This window comes from Hibiscus syriacus, unplaced genomic scaffold, assembly GCF_006381635.1.
Source record: "Hibiscus syriacus cultivar Baekdansim isolate YM2019G1 unplaced genomic scaffold, ASM638163v2 tig00112429_pilon, whole genome shotgun sequence".
Classification (NCBI taxonomy): domain Eukaryota; kingdom Viridiplantae; phylum Streptophyta; class Magnoliopsida; order Malvales; family Malvaceae; genus Hibiscus; species Hibiscus syriacus.
The window spans coordinates 225,540-241,639 of record NW_024063330.1 but is presented as its reverse complement, the minus strand read 5'-3'; the positions used below and the strand labels follow the sequence as shown (position 1 = coordinate 241,639).

General features: G+C 36.7%; 1 protein-coding gene and 2 pseudogenes across 1 annotated transcript; 2 read left to right on the top strand and 1 right to left on the bottom strand.

Annotated features, from left to right (window-relative positions):
• The first annotated feature begins 3,604 nt into the window (after nucleotides 1-3,604).
• LOC120179551 lies at nucleotides 3,605-4,970 on the top strand (annotated as a pseudogene).
• A 1,174-nt stretch (nucleotides 4,971-6,144) lies between these two features.
• Nucleotides 6,145-8,123, top strand: LOC120179572 (annotated as a pseudogene).
• Nucleotides 8,124-9,732: 1,609 nt separating this feature from the next.
• LOC120179559 (YTH domain-containing protein ECT2-like) lies at nucleotides 9,733-15,804 on the bottom strand. The gene is made up of 8 exons (XM_039185133.1): nucleotides 15,446-15,804; nucleotides 15,020-15,096; nucleotides 14,739-14,865; nucleotides 13,714-13,775; nucleotides 13,089-13,598; nucleotides 11,283-11,816; nucleotides 10,858-11,070; nucleotides 9,733-10,345 (listed from the first exon to the last, which is right to left on the bottom strand). The coding sequence occupies exons 1-8, from the start codon at nucleotides 15,486-15,488 to the stop codon at nucleotides 10,106-10,108; spliced, it is 1,806 nt and encodes a 601-aa protein (XP_039041064.1). The 5' UTR covers nucleotides 15,489-15,804; the 3' UTR covers nucleotides 9,733-10,105.
• Nucleotides 15,805-16,100: the final 296 nt, after the last annotated feature.

Here is a 16,100-nt window from a genome sequence, read left to right as displayed (position 1 = left end):
TTGTGCTCGAAATGTTAATTTTTTTATAAAATAATTTAAATTAAATTTTTAAATTTTATGTATAAAAAATAATCAATATGGACACGAATCTTAGAATCGATATAATCTAGGTTTATTATTTTTCATATATAAATAAAGCTATTAGTTTTATTAAAATGATAAAATATTTAAAACTACAATGAAGTTCATAAACAGACACATAATTAAAATATTTTTCTATGATTAATATCAAAAAAATAATTAGTCACTCGAGATTATAGAAGGATCATATAAGAAAAAAATTAAAACACCCATCCAAAAATATCAAAGAAAAGATAAATACAAATAAATATGATTGTATTGACAAATGAAACACAATATAGAATTAAACTACTGAAAAACTATTAACAATAGTAAATTAATAACGAGCGTAGTAAGAAAACCATTTCTTTTTTAAATGCGGTGACGGATCTAGAAATATTTTTTAAGGTAAACACACATGGGCCAGTAACACAAATTTTTTTAATAGATGGACACAAATAAAATTTCTTTAATAGATGGACACAAATAAAATTTCAGGGTGTATCATCAATAAAATAAGAAACTAATAGAAAAATTCAGATTTCAGGGTAGACACGCGCCCACCTCAAACTATAAGTAGCTCTGCCACTGGGTAAAGGCAGGGATGGACCGAAGGATGGCGAGTGAGGACAATCGTTTTCCCGTAAAATTTAAAATTATCATAGATTTTATATTTTTCCTATGCATTTTCTACTGAAAACATGTTTTCGTTCCTCTAAAATTTTATACGTTCAAATTTACTCTTCTAAAAATTTAAAAAGTTTAAATTCACCCCAAAACATAAAATTTCGCGTCCATCCCAAGTGGTTGCATAAAAAGTTTTCCATAGTTCCAATCAAACAGGGTTTGATGTTGTTGGTGGACCGTTCAAAAAATCAGTAATGAATCAGGTTTAGATGCATAAGTAACCACCCATTTGCTTCCTTAAAAAAGATCTAAACTTTCACAATAATGTTTGGGTCGAGCATGCCATGTAAAAAGAAGAAGTTTTGATTATAGGAGGCGATGAGGGGGAAAGGATGGCAGATGATGATATATAGGGTAGATTATCTATTTATTCACTCTTTATTACCTTGCTTTTATTTTGGTCACAAAATTAATATTTTTCAAAATCATACTTAATATTTTATTTATGTTTTAATCACCCATCGTTAGATTTGATCGTCGACTTAACAAAAGTAGTGGCATGACATGGTATAATAACAGCTTTACACCTCAAAGCTCACACATTCTATAAATAAAAATAAAACATAACATTAAGTATGACTTAAAAAATAATGGTTAGATGATCAAAACAAAAACAATGTAATAGGTGGCAGATTAAATAGGTAATTTGCCCTAATATATAAGTTGGTCAGTCCACCAAATTTTCCGTTTCCTGGTCGGTGCTTTGAAGGACGTTGGTGCAAATTGTAATATAGAATTTGGGAATTGGGACCTTTTGCCATTCGTAATACATAAGAGTTCATCAGCTTGCTATTCGTAAATTATCTTCATGCAACGTTGCCATTACGGCGTTTGGTGGCTCAAGAAAAGTTCTTTCATTAAAATCTGCTTTCTCCACAAGCTTCGCCATTTTATTCGCTGCCATGTTGGCTCTACGTTCCACCTGTACTATGAATATTGTCCATGTTCGCTCCAATAATTCACACATGTTCTGTAAAATGGTCGGCGATGTCCTTCCTTGTTCCTTCCGTGTCAGCAGGCGATGTGCTTCCCCACTGTCTATCTCTAGGATTATTTTCCTTGCACCTATGTTCCAAGTGTGTGATAATCCTTCTACGATACCCCATATTGAATTGGTTGTAGATTAAAACCTCAAATTATGCTATTCATTTTTCATAGGTATTGTCTTTTTTTGTGTGGATTATAGATGTTATTATTTACTAATAGTAACAATAATAATATTGGGTTTTATACTGGATATGCATACACTTCTTTATGACAAGAGTCCTGGCCTTGATGGCTGTACAGTTTGATTTTTCAAGTCTGTCTGGGAGATAGTCAAAGTTGACTTTATTACAGCGGTGAGGTATTTCTTTCATACTTCCTCTTACTGTATGGTTTAATGCAACTGCCATTGTACTTGTGCCTAAAACCTTTAGTGTTTGCATGGTTAAGGATTTTAGACCTATTTTTCTGTTGCTCGGTTGTGTACAAAACTATTACTAGAGTCCTGATCACTAGATTAGCAATTTACTTCCCTAGGATGATCTCTCCCAATAAGTTTGCTTTCATTAAAGGGTGAAGCATTGTAGATAATACATTGTTGGCTCAAGAGTTAGTCAAAGGTTATTCTAGGAAGCCTCCTCTCCCCTAGGTGCATCATTAAAGGACTTGCAAAAAGCCTTTGACTCTGTTGTTGATTGGATTTTCATGTTGAGAATTCTTAAGACTATGCTTGAGGTCTTCAGAGGATGGACCAAGGCATGTGTTACTTCCTCTAGGTTTTTGATCTTCTTTAATGGCACTTTGGTGGGATTTTTTTAAAGGAGTTAGAAGGGTGAGGCAGGGGACCCTCTGTCCCTTTACCTCTTTGTTTTAGTGATGAATTCCTTATCTAGGTTGCTGGATATGGCTGCTCAGAAAGGGATTTTTAGATTTCACCATAAGTGCAGAAGGATTCCCCTTACTCGTGTACTTTGCAGATGATTTGCTCATTTTCTGCCATGGATCTATTGATTCTGTTATTGGGGTGTTGAATGTGCTTAAACAGTTTTACAGGATGTCTGAGTTGAAACTTAATGTGAGTAAAACTAAGTTATTTGCTTGTGGGCTTGATGGTAGTGAGCTTATTGTTTTTCAAAATGTGACTGGGTTTAAAAATGGAAATATGCCGGTGAGGTATCTCGAGATTCCTTTAGTTACAAGGAAGTCCACTGAAAAAGATCGTTTTTCCTTGCTAGGGAAGATTAGAGAAAAACTCGGGGTTTGGTCAAGAAAAAATTTTAGTTATGGGGTCGGCTGCAATTGATTAAAGCTGTCTTGTTCAGGGTATCAAATTACTGGTGCATACATGTCTTGCTTCCCAAGGTGATGATCAGGATGATTGAGCAGATGTGTATGGGATTTTTTTAAGGGCAGTGATGAGCCTGCTCATGGAACTCGTGTTAGTTGGTAGCAGGTGTGCTCTGTCAAAGCTGAAGGGGGATTATGGGTTAAGAGTTTGTTGCGATGGAATAGGACTTGTAGCTTCATGCTAATCAAAAGCATTTTGGGGGATTAGGGGTTAAAGAGTATGCCTCTAAGGGAGACTATTGGTATACGAAATGTAAATTTCATTATAATTAGACTCTAGAAATAACGACAATTCTTTTACTTAGTTTGCTTGGATCGTGCACCAACTTGAGATTGAATCCGAATAAGCACACACCAACTATCCACAAAGGGAATCATATCAGATTATGCTCGACACATGGCAAATCACAAGCTTATTCCATATCTACTCCCCTTATTCATCAAGATAAGCCCCTTCGTACATTAACATATCTGACGCACAAACTCATTCAAGGCACCAAAATCTGACCCCTCCCCCACAAAGAAAATGGCCTCAGTTTGTGCTTCCTCGGCTATTGCAGCTGTAGCCATTTCACCCGCCAGGCAAGTTAAAATCAAACCCTACTTCGTTTCTGTTGGGAACGATGAATTAGTTAGGTTTGATTTCTATGTTATTTGTTGTGAGTTTTATTGATGCTGTAAACCTGTTTTCAGTTCCCAGAAGACTAGATCAGTTGTGGGAACTACAAAGGCATCGTTCCTCACAGGGAAGGAGCTTAGATCAGTGAGCACACAAAACGCGCCGCCGCGTCAACGGTTCCGGTGTGCGCCGTCGCTGATCCCGACAGACCCCTTTGGTTCCCCGGCAGCGTTCCTCCTCCATGGCTCGATGGCAGGTTCAGTCACTTAAGAAATCCATATTTTTTTGCTATATTCTCTCTTCAACCTACGAGAACACTATTTTTTTTTTAGTGATTTTCTTTTTCGGTCGTCACTTTCCGTCACTGTTTAATTGACTATTTTCTAGGTCAAATGAGTTCATCGCTATATGTACTCATTCTTGTAGTGACGATTCTTTTTAACATTTCATTTGAACCCCTTGTTGCAGTCTCCCTGGTGACTTCGGTTTCGATCCTCTCGGCCTTGGTTAGTGTTAAATCCTCACCAGTACCTCAATCGGCAGAGATTTAGACGACGGCACTAATGGTGTTTTTTCTAACAGGATCTGATCCCGAGACATTGAGATGGAACGTGCAAGCGGAGCTCGTGCATTGCAGGTGGGCAATGTTGGGAGCTGCCGGCAGTTTCATCCCGGAGTTCTTAACGAAGATCGGGATCCTAAACACTTCTTCATGGTACTCGGCCGGCACCGAGGAATACTTCACCGAAACCACGACACTCTTTATCGTCGAGCTTATCTTCATCGGCTGGGCCGAAGGTAGAAGATGGGCTGACATCCTCAAACCGGGGTGCGTAAACACCGACCCCATCTTCCCTAACAACAAGCTCACCGGGACCGACGTCGGTTACCCCGGTGGCTTGTGGTTCGACCCTCTCGGGTGGGGAAGCGGTTCGCCCGAGAAGATCAAGGAGTTGAGGACCAAAGAGATCAAGAACGGTAGATTGGCAATGTTGGCCGTGATGGGTGCGTGGTTCCAACATATCTACACCGGCACCGGTCCCATCGACAACTTATTCGCTCACCTTGCCGATCCCGGTCACGCCACCATTTTTGCTGTGAGCACTCCAGGCCATGGTGATGTGTCATTTGCTTGTTTTGTGGGAATCTAGATTAAGTGTTGTTGTTCTTCGTTGCAGGCTTTCACCCCCAAGTGAGACGCCACGAGGAAGAACCCTAACAGCCATTAAAATGCTGGATGGTCGTACACCTTTTTCTAGCTTTGTAAGGACTACCTGATTAAGGTTCTGGTCCGAATGGGTGGGTTCAAATCCCACTCTCAACAAAACTTTTTCTTTTTCTTTCATTTTATTAAAGAATCGATCTTTTAACCCTTTTTATTTCCATAATTTTTTATTCAGTCCTTACAATGCTTTGTAAGGACTACCTGATTCTGGTAACAGATTAGTATTTAACATATAAGTTAAACCACAGATTTTACAAAAGTAGTTCCCAGAACACAACCTAACATGGCAAGATTGTGCACCGGTAATGCCCGTAACACGACCCGTAAGTCGAACCGCTGACCTGGACCGATGAAGAAACAGTTGTACAACCAAATGGCGTTCTAGGCTCAAACTAAAACTAAGAGACTTCTCTGGTATTGATGTTGATCCTTGAAGTTCTTATATGGTGTAAGAAACAATGACCATCCACATTCAATAGCAGTAAGTCAATAGGAATGATTTCAGCATTTACTTCATCCATGGTGCACCTGCAAGAATCGAGTTTCGGGGCGGGATGATTAGTCGGTTTGATAAGATGCTTAAGAGCAATCGATCACGTAAATGAATAAGGTCATACATAAATTGCAGCATTCGAATCGCTCTTTGATAGAGAGATGATTTTGTCAAATTCACGGCTAGAAAGTATTTAAACCAGACAGTTCGAATTCCTGAATATACAAGCAGATGGACTAAATATTCAAAACTCGAAGAATACAGGGACTGGATCAGAATTAAGCCGAAAATTTTCAAGATCAGGTGCTCTCGGTACCACTGGAGGTTGCTTAAGTTTGTGGTTTGGGCATTCTAAAATGGCCAGTCCCTTTTTTCCTGGATAAGGGGAGGTAAGATAATAGATTACCTCAACACAAGGTTGAAAACAGCTTTCGTAAGAGACCTTCGAATTATGAAATGCCTTCCGTGGGACTCGATCCCACGACCTCAAGATTAAAATTCTTGTGCTCTACCAACTGAGCTGGATGGTTATTTCTGGTTTGAGCATTCTAGTTTCGTTAATTTCACGACATGAAATGACAATTAGCCCTCATAGGAATTAATCGAGAAAATATCAAAGGAGGGTAGTTAAATAATTTCAACTGGAGCGCCCGTAGCAAAATCATGACAAAAAATATATAATTCATGAAAATAGGAATTAATCCGGAAAGCAGAAAAGAAATATCAGAGATGGCGTGCATGACGGGATTGCATTCCGTTTCTGTAACGGATCCGTGGAGACCACCGCAAAGAAACGGGAATTTCCGTTCCGTCAAATCGTTGAGGTGCTTCGGAGTTTCGCCGGCGAAGAAACGGAGCTGTGTAGTTATGGCTCGAGACGTTCACTTCTGGACTCGGAAGCTGAATTCATCTAACAACGAAACGTCGTCATCTTCTTCGTCCGAGGAGGATGACCTCGAGCAAGGCCCGCCTCAGGAAGCAGTTCTCAAAGCAATTTCAGGTTCCCTTTATCTTTTGAATTGAACTTTATTTTGATTGGTTTTTTAAAAATATTTGGTGAACTTGTTTGTTTCTTTTTGTGGAATAAGGATTAGTATATTTATTTTGATTGATTTTTTAAAATATCATTAATTGAGTAATATAATTTATTTATTTATATTTTTAATTTTAATAGAATATTAAAGTTGTGAAATAGATTTTAAAATTTAAAATAATATAGAGATATTAAGCATCCTTAAAGGCCTTTTTACACCATATTTGGATAAACCTTGCGATATTTTTTTGGGTTTTTAAACATGAAAAAAAATCTATATTCAATTATGAAAATGCCATGATATTCTATTGTGCCACCATATACTTTCGATTAGGGCAGTAAATGAGACGAGACAGATCGCGGGTTATTCGAGATTGACTCGATCAAGACTCGATAAATACTCGGATCGAATGGACTCGACTCGAGTTCTTAACGAGCCGAAACGAACTACTCGATATTTGACTCGAAAATCTCGTGAACAACTCGAAAATATAATATATTAAGATTTATGTATTGATTTTTTAAAAAAATATAATAAGATTTTCATGTATTTAAGGTTTATGTTCGAGTTTGAGGCTTCAATCGAGTTAAGTTTAAGATTTTTTTTATTTCGAGTATTTTCGAGCTACTCACGAGCTTCAGTTCAGGATTTCGAGTTCAAGTCGAACTTGAAAATTTTAAACTCGTGAGTTTTTGAGTCGAGTCGAGCTCAGCAATACTCGAGCTCGACTCTGCTCGTTTACACCCCTACTTTCAATAATAGAAGGCTAAAAATGATGAAACTAGAGTGGAAAGACTAGATATGTAAAAAAAAGTATAGTATAGGGACCGTATTCATAATTTGACCAAATGTTACTACTCGATACTCATTCTTCCATATTTATGTTCTTCCAATCTCCAAGAGCTTAAAAGATATTTTTCAAGTGGGATTCCAAAAACTCAAGTGAAAAGAAGCAGAGAAGAAATGGACAAAGAGCAACGGGGATTAAAGGGCTCGACAGTTTCAGCCGCGACGGCGATCACTTTCTTGGTGAGTCGTCGGTGCAGCCGACGAGAGTGGGTTAGCGAACCAGTGCACCAAAGATTTCCATAGCGTGATGAGTTGCCTCAACTTTGCTCAGGGCAAGGCGGGGACTTCGTCGAAGGAGTGTTGCAGCTCGGTTTCGAGCATAAAAGAAAACGAACCGAAGTGTTTGTGTTATATTCTTCAGCAAATCAGGCATCCGGTTCTCAAAGTCTCAAGGGCTTGGGAGTCCAACAAGATAAGCTCTTCCAGCTCCCCTCGGTTTGCCAGTTGAAGAACGCTAGCGTCAGCGATTGCCCGAGTAAGCTTTTAAATCTCCTTCCTTTTTTTTTTATCAAATATGTATTGAATGAATGAATTGATTGTGTTGCATGGTATGGTGTTTTTTTCTGAACGAATAGAGCTTCTTGGATTAGCCCCGAACTCGCCGGACGCCGCCATATTTACGAGACGACGACGCAGCGGGCGTCGTCGTCGTCTGATTCGCAGAATGGTGATGATAAGTCCGGCGGGGCGAAGGTTCAAACTGGTGGCTTCGTTGGTTCCGTGCCGCTGGTTGCTTCGGCTGTGTTTTTCCATGCGCTCCCGGAGGGAATCGCTCAACCGCTTTAGGCGGTGCATGGGGTGGCGGGGGATCAGACCATAGGAGTGAACACAAAAGGCTTTGATTTCTTTTCTTTTCCTTTTCGCTACTCCCTGGCTGATGCAACTTGGTTTCGCCATTGCTGTTGTTTCTTACATAAAAACCAAAAGGGGGTGAATTAATGAGTTACAACCATACATAATTTTAATGGAGGTACGGACTTGTGGCCGAGAGATTTCATTCACGTATCTTCTATTTTAATGGAGAAATGTCGAATTTTAAAGGCATTTCTGTCCGTTTTTGTTCATTCAAATTGGAGTTTCGAAATTAATGCGCGAGTATATATATATATATATATATATATATATATATATATATTAGTAGAAGTAATTAATTTTTTTTTAAAATAGAAAATATTTCAAATTATAATAAAGATTTATAATTATAATCGTATATTAAACACATAATTAGGAAAATTTCCTATAATTATTGAAACAAAACTTGTAACTTAATATCACATAAGGAACATACAAGGAAAGATTAAATTTAACCAAGAAATTCGAAGAAATATAGATTAAAACAGATCTGATCGCATCGGCAAATGATCCACAAAAGGAAATCATATATTAAAAGACCACCGACAAACCGCAAATCAGACTCGAGAGACATGAAAAACTATCCACGAAACAAACCGGGTATCTAAATCCAATCTAAGGGTCCAAAGCAGAAAAGATTAACAAGATATCATATAATCACCTTGATCAGTTGTGACAATATCAAATCAACCTTTAGAAACAAGATAAATGAAAAAAATGACAAAATAACCCAAAAAATGCAAAAAAAAAACATAAGAAATTGTGTCATAAAGACAGATAAAAATGTACAACACAAACATACTTATTGAAAAAAAAATAAAAGAAAATAAAGATAAGATGTATAAAAGAAAAAATTAATAAAATATACTGACGATCGACAATTAATATTAAAATTAATGTCACCGTCGATCAATAAAAAAAATGAAGGACACACTAATCAAAATAAATTAAGTTTCTTACGTAAATTATTGAGTTTATTAATAAAGAGGATATGTATTTCGAATGTCAGTTGAAATGAATTAGGACATATAAAATTAATGACTCTCCCCTGCGGTTAAAATTGATATGACCGAGCTCTATTTCGAATGACTATGATACATTTCCATATTAAAGATCTTGGATTTGATTTTTGTTAATGAAAAAAAATATCATTTGAAGAAACCATTTTTAGGATAAATTACATATTCAATACTTAAACTATTAATTTTAATCTGTTTTAGTACCTAAACTTTTAATTTTTATAAAAAGATAATAAATAATGTATATTTTTCATTTTATTTTAGTACCCGATCATTAAAAATTTACACATTTAATACATATACTATCAATTTTGATCTGTTTCACTACCTAAACTTTTAATTTTTTCAAAACTTGAAGTTAAATTTTAAACGGGTACTAAAATGAAATAAAGACTAAAGTTTTCAACTACGGATGCTAAAATGAAACAAAGACTAAATTTTAGGTATGATTTTAAAAAATTGAAAGTTTAAGTACTAAAACATATCAAAACTGATAATTTAGATACTAAACACGTAATTTACCCTTGTTTTTAAAACGAAACCACCATCTTTCCATCTTAGGGAGGCTTTTTGGAAAGAATTTAGAATATCTGTAATATCAGTAGCGGTATATATATATTGTGTATAGACTGTATACATACGATATTAAGTTATGAACCAAGTCTTATCTTATGGACAACTGCACAATATACCTGTCTAATCTAAACAAATAAAATCCATGAACCGAGTTATAGCCCAAACTAAGTGCCTTAAAACTCGTGGGGGAGGGAAATAGTAAAGAACACGATTTAATGCATATAAACCGTAGTAATTCCCTACCGACAATATTCGTTTCATTGCTGGCCGAATTTGTGGTTGCAGCTATCTACCATGGCCTCCACAGGCAGCAGAGAGCACCTCTTTAGTTGCTCCGCCTGCTTTCTCATTCTCATTCAACTAAAGAACTTCGGCGAAGCTCTTGGACATTTTCTTTAAGAGATCATTGGGGAGTGCAGCAAGGTTCGGTCCTTCGTGAACAAAGTCGTCGGAAGCCACTAGGGTCGTTAGCCGCCTGGCCTTCCTTTCCTGCATTGCTTTCTGCCGCTCTTCGTAGAAATAGAAGTCGTCTAGGATGGAAGAACAACCTACATAGTTTTTGAAAATGTTTATCATCTCGATACCCTGTTCGAATTCAACCTGCAATATCATTTGATGCAGCAGTGTCAGACACCATTCGATTACGTTGTTGCAATGAAAGAAAGATTATATGAACCTTACTAGATGTACAAAATAAGTATAATGGGCATGCATGCTCAATACCTCATGGCTCATGGCTCGTGACATCACAAGTGGTGGGCATGCAATACATGCCTATTGATTAAATGGAAACAAGGGTAGCTATCTTCTAGCTCTGGGATGTACAGTGTTCCGTTGAGTTTACTCCAGTTATATACATCATGCATTTCAACAAAAATCATAAGTACTCTATATGCTTGAGAATTACCAAGAAGATAGAGAGCGGAATTGTGGACAAGTTTCATGCTGGCTTGGTCGAATCAAATTTGATTCTAGACCGACATAATCACCACAGAAACACTAGTAAGAATAGCCATGAATGAGACAATAATGAGACTAATTTGAATGTAACCAGAAACACCAAGAATCAGATCAGCACGCTATAAAGTGACAATCCCAAATGCATCCTTTACCTCTTGAGTATCTCTACTGTTAGTAACAGGCTTGTTGCCATTACTTTCGAGCAGAATGTGGCGGAACTGACTATTGGGCACATCTTTAACAATGTGCCACTTTACAGGGAATTGCCCAGACCACTTATTCTGAAGCCAGTAATCCACACTTCTATCGAAGTCAACAGGTCCTACCATCTCGGCCACTCCACAAAACTGAGCGCTTGCATTCACCTGCGTAATAACATATAAGGATTTAAAATGAAACAGAAAAAAAGCACAACGGTTACATACTAAGGACAACTGATCCTAGTTGATCATAAATAATGCATTACCACAAATTGATTCTATCCACCAACCATTTTAGGTTAAAATAGATGGCTTCATCATTTTTTGTTTTCCTTTTTACCCTACCAACACTTACAATGCAACGTAGCATAGATTACCGAAAATAAGAGAAAGATGGGACATGTTCCTTGTTTAGCTTTTGCCTCGTGATAAGCAGTATCCAATTTTTTGCTGCCGATCGGAGTGCTTGCCCAGACACCGTACTTTATGCTCTTATGAACATTATCTTCACTATAGGACTTGATCACAAAGAACTTGGCATCTTCATAATCAGTAGCAAAATTGTTTTGATTGTATGATCCATTGGTAATGTCATTAGTTGTTCCATTCTTGCTGATACCAACAATATAACCCTTGGTAGTTATCTGAGTTTTAGGCTTAAATGCCCTAGGTCCCCTGTTACGTTCACTTAGTGTATCAAGTGTTACAGTACAACTGCAGGAGAAGTCATTGCAGCTCCTTCCTTGCCTTGCTTCATCAAGGGTAGGCCAGTTATGACCACTTATTCCTAAACTAGAAGAGGAGACTCTTCCGTGACAAGCACTTGAATCACTTTGGCTACCAATGTAGCCTCTAGAGTTGGAGCCAGAACAAGAACCAAACCCATTAAATGGTCCATTTTGAAAAGACGCCTGCATATGACTCGACTGTTAGGCAATAAACTATAATTGATCAATTGGCAGTATCTATTTCAGACATTTTTTTTAAGGTATTTCTCAGAAAAAATACATTTAAATTGTTAACTAACTAGAAACATCTCAGGATTGGAATCTAATGATGAAAACATAAGTCACATTGTCGCACCAAAAACACAATCAGAAAATGGCATACAGGGCTTACAAAATTAGCTACCTATTTGAGCTACAATTCCTAGAGTCACTAATATTTTCATCAAAGGTAAGAAGAATATTCGAATTCAATTTGTTCCTGGTTAAAAAAAAGGTTGTTCACAGTTGATGAGGATTAGTTCAGGGAGCAGCATTTAAGTACTTCAGTACTTGTGCAAAGAATTGGTCTCCATGAACTTCACAAAATTTTCCAAGAAAAGTGTCTGACAAGTTTGAATTATTAAGGCATTGAAACACACATTTATCTCAGAACTCTAAACTTAATGTTGTCAACTTAATATAAGTTCTTTCATTTGCTTTTGCTAGAAAGTAAATGACAAAAAGTTGAATTGAGATTTTAAGGCTAAAAATGGATCCTAAAATGACCATTTAACAACTAACTAGCCAAAGTAAAAGGAGAAAAAAGATGCCAAGAGTGGCAGAAACAAACTAGGACTAACGAAATTAAATACCAAAACAGCTCTCATTTTCTCCTATACCACCAACATGCCCCCTGCTATTCTCCACTCTCTCTCCACGCATGCTAGCAATGATCTTCTCAAAAGGTCAAAGAAGTGTCATGCTAGAAAATGCTGATAAATATATGAAGTGGCAGAACAATGAAATTGACAGCAGTTTACTGAGGGGGGGGAACTCAATGGAGAATGGAAAGCTTCCTGTCTATTTGATCATACAATGTGAAATGAAACAACTTATTGCAAGAATGTATAAGAAAATTCAAAATCAAACAGAGTTGTGTTGTAATGCTAGACGGTGAAAGAGAGAAAGGGAGGAGACAAGGTAGTGATAATGTTGGCTAGAGTGAATATAATTTAAGGTGATGATTGCTACTAGTTTCAGTGAGTAGAGTGCTTGTGACTTCAAATTTGACTTTGATATTAGCATTTTATTAGTTATAATTGCAGGACAGTTCTAGGATTTGAGCTTAGACTTGTGTTCTTTCCTTAATCACCTTAAAACTTCGTAGCTACATCAGCCAACTGTGTCATTAATACTAGAACCGCTTTCTATATGCAGGTGCCAATGAGGCCAACTTAATAGTTGAATTAATCATACCATTGCAAGGTCATTTGAAGAAATCTCTAGTGAACCTACTAGTTTTGGAGAAGCTGATGGATATGATGTATGAAACAAAGAACTCTTCCCATTAAAAGGCTTTGACCAGTCTGAGCAGATTCCACCAACTGCAAACCCTTCAGACGCTTGGTATGAGGAGCAAAGACTGCTCGAGCTTGCTAAGAAGTTGCTTCCTCCACCAAATGATCCTGATTGAGGAAGGTAATTGGGTCTCAGCCCAAATCTTTTTCCAACCAGTTGTTGCTCAATATTTACAGGAAACTCTAAATGAGAAATTTGGGCCTTTGAAGTAACATGTGGAATATTTTGGGGAACTGATGGCTGGTGATAAGATGAATCTAAGGTACCGAAATGCCTTGCATTGGACAGTAGGATAGGATCTCCAACACGAGAAAGATAAGATGAAACCGGAGTATAATCTCTTTGTGGCATTTGTGGGGTATGCCCAAAACCATGAACTCCAAGAGATGCAGTTTCATTATAGATGTCCTGGGTGAGGTGAATAGAAAGTAACACTTTTGTAAGACATACTGATAGAAAGAAAGAATGCAACGAATGGTACTAATAATAGTAAATGATTAGAAAAGATAGTAGGTTTACAAACATGGAAACCGTTGTCCAAACCCTCAGCATTAACATATGGAAGCAATGAACCCTGTTTGCGAGCTGCATTCCACAAGCATGGAAAAAACACCATGAGTAATAAGCAAAGTAGGAAAAGAGTATCATGAGCCATACAAAATTTATTCTGCCAGCAACAACCTTGCTAACTAGCTACCTAATCTACCAAAGTCCATAAAATTGCATGTCACGCCTCACATCCAATTAAGAATCACCTTCAGTGGAATCTAAAAGAAAGAAAAAAGAAAAAATCTTGTTTCTTAAAAACAAAGCCAATTGACATTCTAAATACTAACAGAAAACATCAACCTCAAACACATATGTGAATATCAATACAAATCCACTACAGACTTGGAGATAATTTGATGATAGTTCTACTCAATCACAAACCAACATGGCGAATATAAGCGATCGCAAAGTAAAAAAGAGAAAAAAAATAAGACACCAACATTTACGAGGAAAATCCTAACCGGAAATAGTGCAGAAGAGGAGAAATTTCACTATGTCAAGAAAGAGATTACAAGAGGATTGCAGCTATGCGTGATTTGAGGGTTATTTATAGGAATAAGTAGTTAAATACAAAGTAAACTTGCATAGAAAGAAATCCACCAAACGAGTTGCATCAAGAACTCTTCTGGCCGGATCAAATGAAATTAGACTCACACAACTCTAACAAAACTACTAAGGAATAATAAAAACAATTTCTTTTATCGTTAGGTATTGTAGATTCCATCTTCAAAGACCACCACCGTGTTCCCCAAATCATATAGAATACTGAATCTTGACGGAGAAATCCAATATATAAGAAGAATTGCTTACCGTGAAACAAATTACCCTTCCAATCAGCACAAGAATGAAAATCACTTCACTAAGAAATATCCAAGATGTGAACCTTACATTTGATACACCGCTAATCCCGGGTTTATACATATTTTTTAACAAATACAAAATCAAAAACTAGGTTTACATAAACAATATAAAGTTTTTTTCTTCAATGAAAAAACTAACCTTCATGATAGAACTGTGCGTCGGGAGAATAGACATTGGACAAATATGTTGTCTTAGAGTCAACCACAGATGACATGAATCCTGACTGATGTGAACCATCCCTCAAGGAACCAACAGTACCCAAATCCTGTGTACATAGATTAATAAATAACCACATCCTAAGTAATGAATAAAGGTACTAAAAGAAATCAGCAGTTCACTTCACAGTAAATTAAAATAATGTCAATGATAATCTAATCAATAAAAACAATAAAAATGAAGCGATACAAGCAAATATGCACCTTATTAGTCAAAGCATTCGGATTAGCATGGTTGCTGTTGCTATCCAGAATCAGAACGTTGAACACCTCGGCCGATTCTAGAATTCCAAAAAAAAAAAGAGTCAAAATCTTTCGATTAACCTAACAAATACATGTAGCATGTAAGCATACAAGTGCACTAAACATCGAAACATAAACACACAACAACAGATCATCAAACTGTCAAACAAACAAGGCTAGGCAATACTATTCGTTGCCAAACATAAACTAAATCTAGATTCCACGCTTCTCATTCGATAACTCCTTAAAATCAAACAACGTAATTAAATCTAGGAGCAAAAGCAATATTGAAAATCTAAATGATAAAAAACAGAAGGCGTAAATCTTTTCTATTTTTTCAATTTTCTTTCTTCGTTTATAGAGATAATGATTTCGACGGCGACGTACCAGTAGAGGCAAATCGATCAGCACTCTGGAAAGCCATTGGCATAAATTATAGACGAACGAAACGTAATTTTAACAATAATAATATTTATGACTTAGATGATAAGTTCTGTTTGGTAAATATATATATTTGAGTTCGGAGATCGAGAATCGAGCGAGTTGGGGAGGTTTTGGTACACAGTTGTTAACATGAAAATACGTTTTGGAGAGTTCTATTTTGGTGAAGTGTTGTTGTGTTGAGAAGAAGAAGAAGAAGAAGAGAGAAACGGCGGCATTGGGAGAGATGAAGGAAGAGGGGGGAGTGAAGGAAATATCTGCGAGTACGGAAGAGTTGGCGAAACACTACTCGTCCACCTCCTCTCCCCTACCCGAGCAGTTTTTCGCTTATGTCACTTTACGTTACTCCAAAATTTCCCTCTTTAATTTTTGGGTAAAATTTGAAATGGTAACTATAATTTAGGATTTATTCATTTTGGTCACCAATTTTGAGAAAGCTATGTATCGGTGAGATAGTGACTTGCGTTATCATTTCGTTACTTACGTTATCAATATTTATATTTTGATCACTGAGTTATTGACTCCTGTAAAATGATATGAACCATTAATAAAAGTGAATAATTTTTAATTAAATCCCTAAATTTTTTATAAAATATCATTT

What these genes read in the sequence shown, in the direction of transcription:
- LOC120179559 (XM_039185133.1), bottom strand. Translation starts at nt 15,488, where the DNA reads ATGCCAATGGCTTTCCAGAGTGCTGATCGATTTGCCTCTACTG. An exon ending in TGATCGATTTGCCTCTACTG is followed by an intron (nt 15,097 to 15,445) that starts GTACGTCGCCGT and finishes TTGGAATTCTAG; the next exon opens with AATCGGCCGAGGTGTTCAAC. An exon ending in GTTTGGACAACGGTTTCCAT is followed by an intron (nt 13,599 to 13,713) that starts GTTTGTAAACCT and finishes CACCTCACCCAG; the next exon opens with GACATCTATAATGAAACTGC.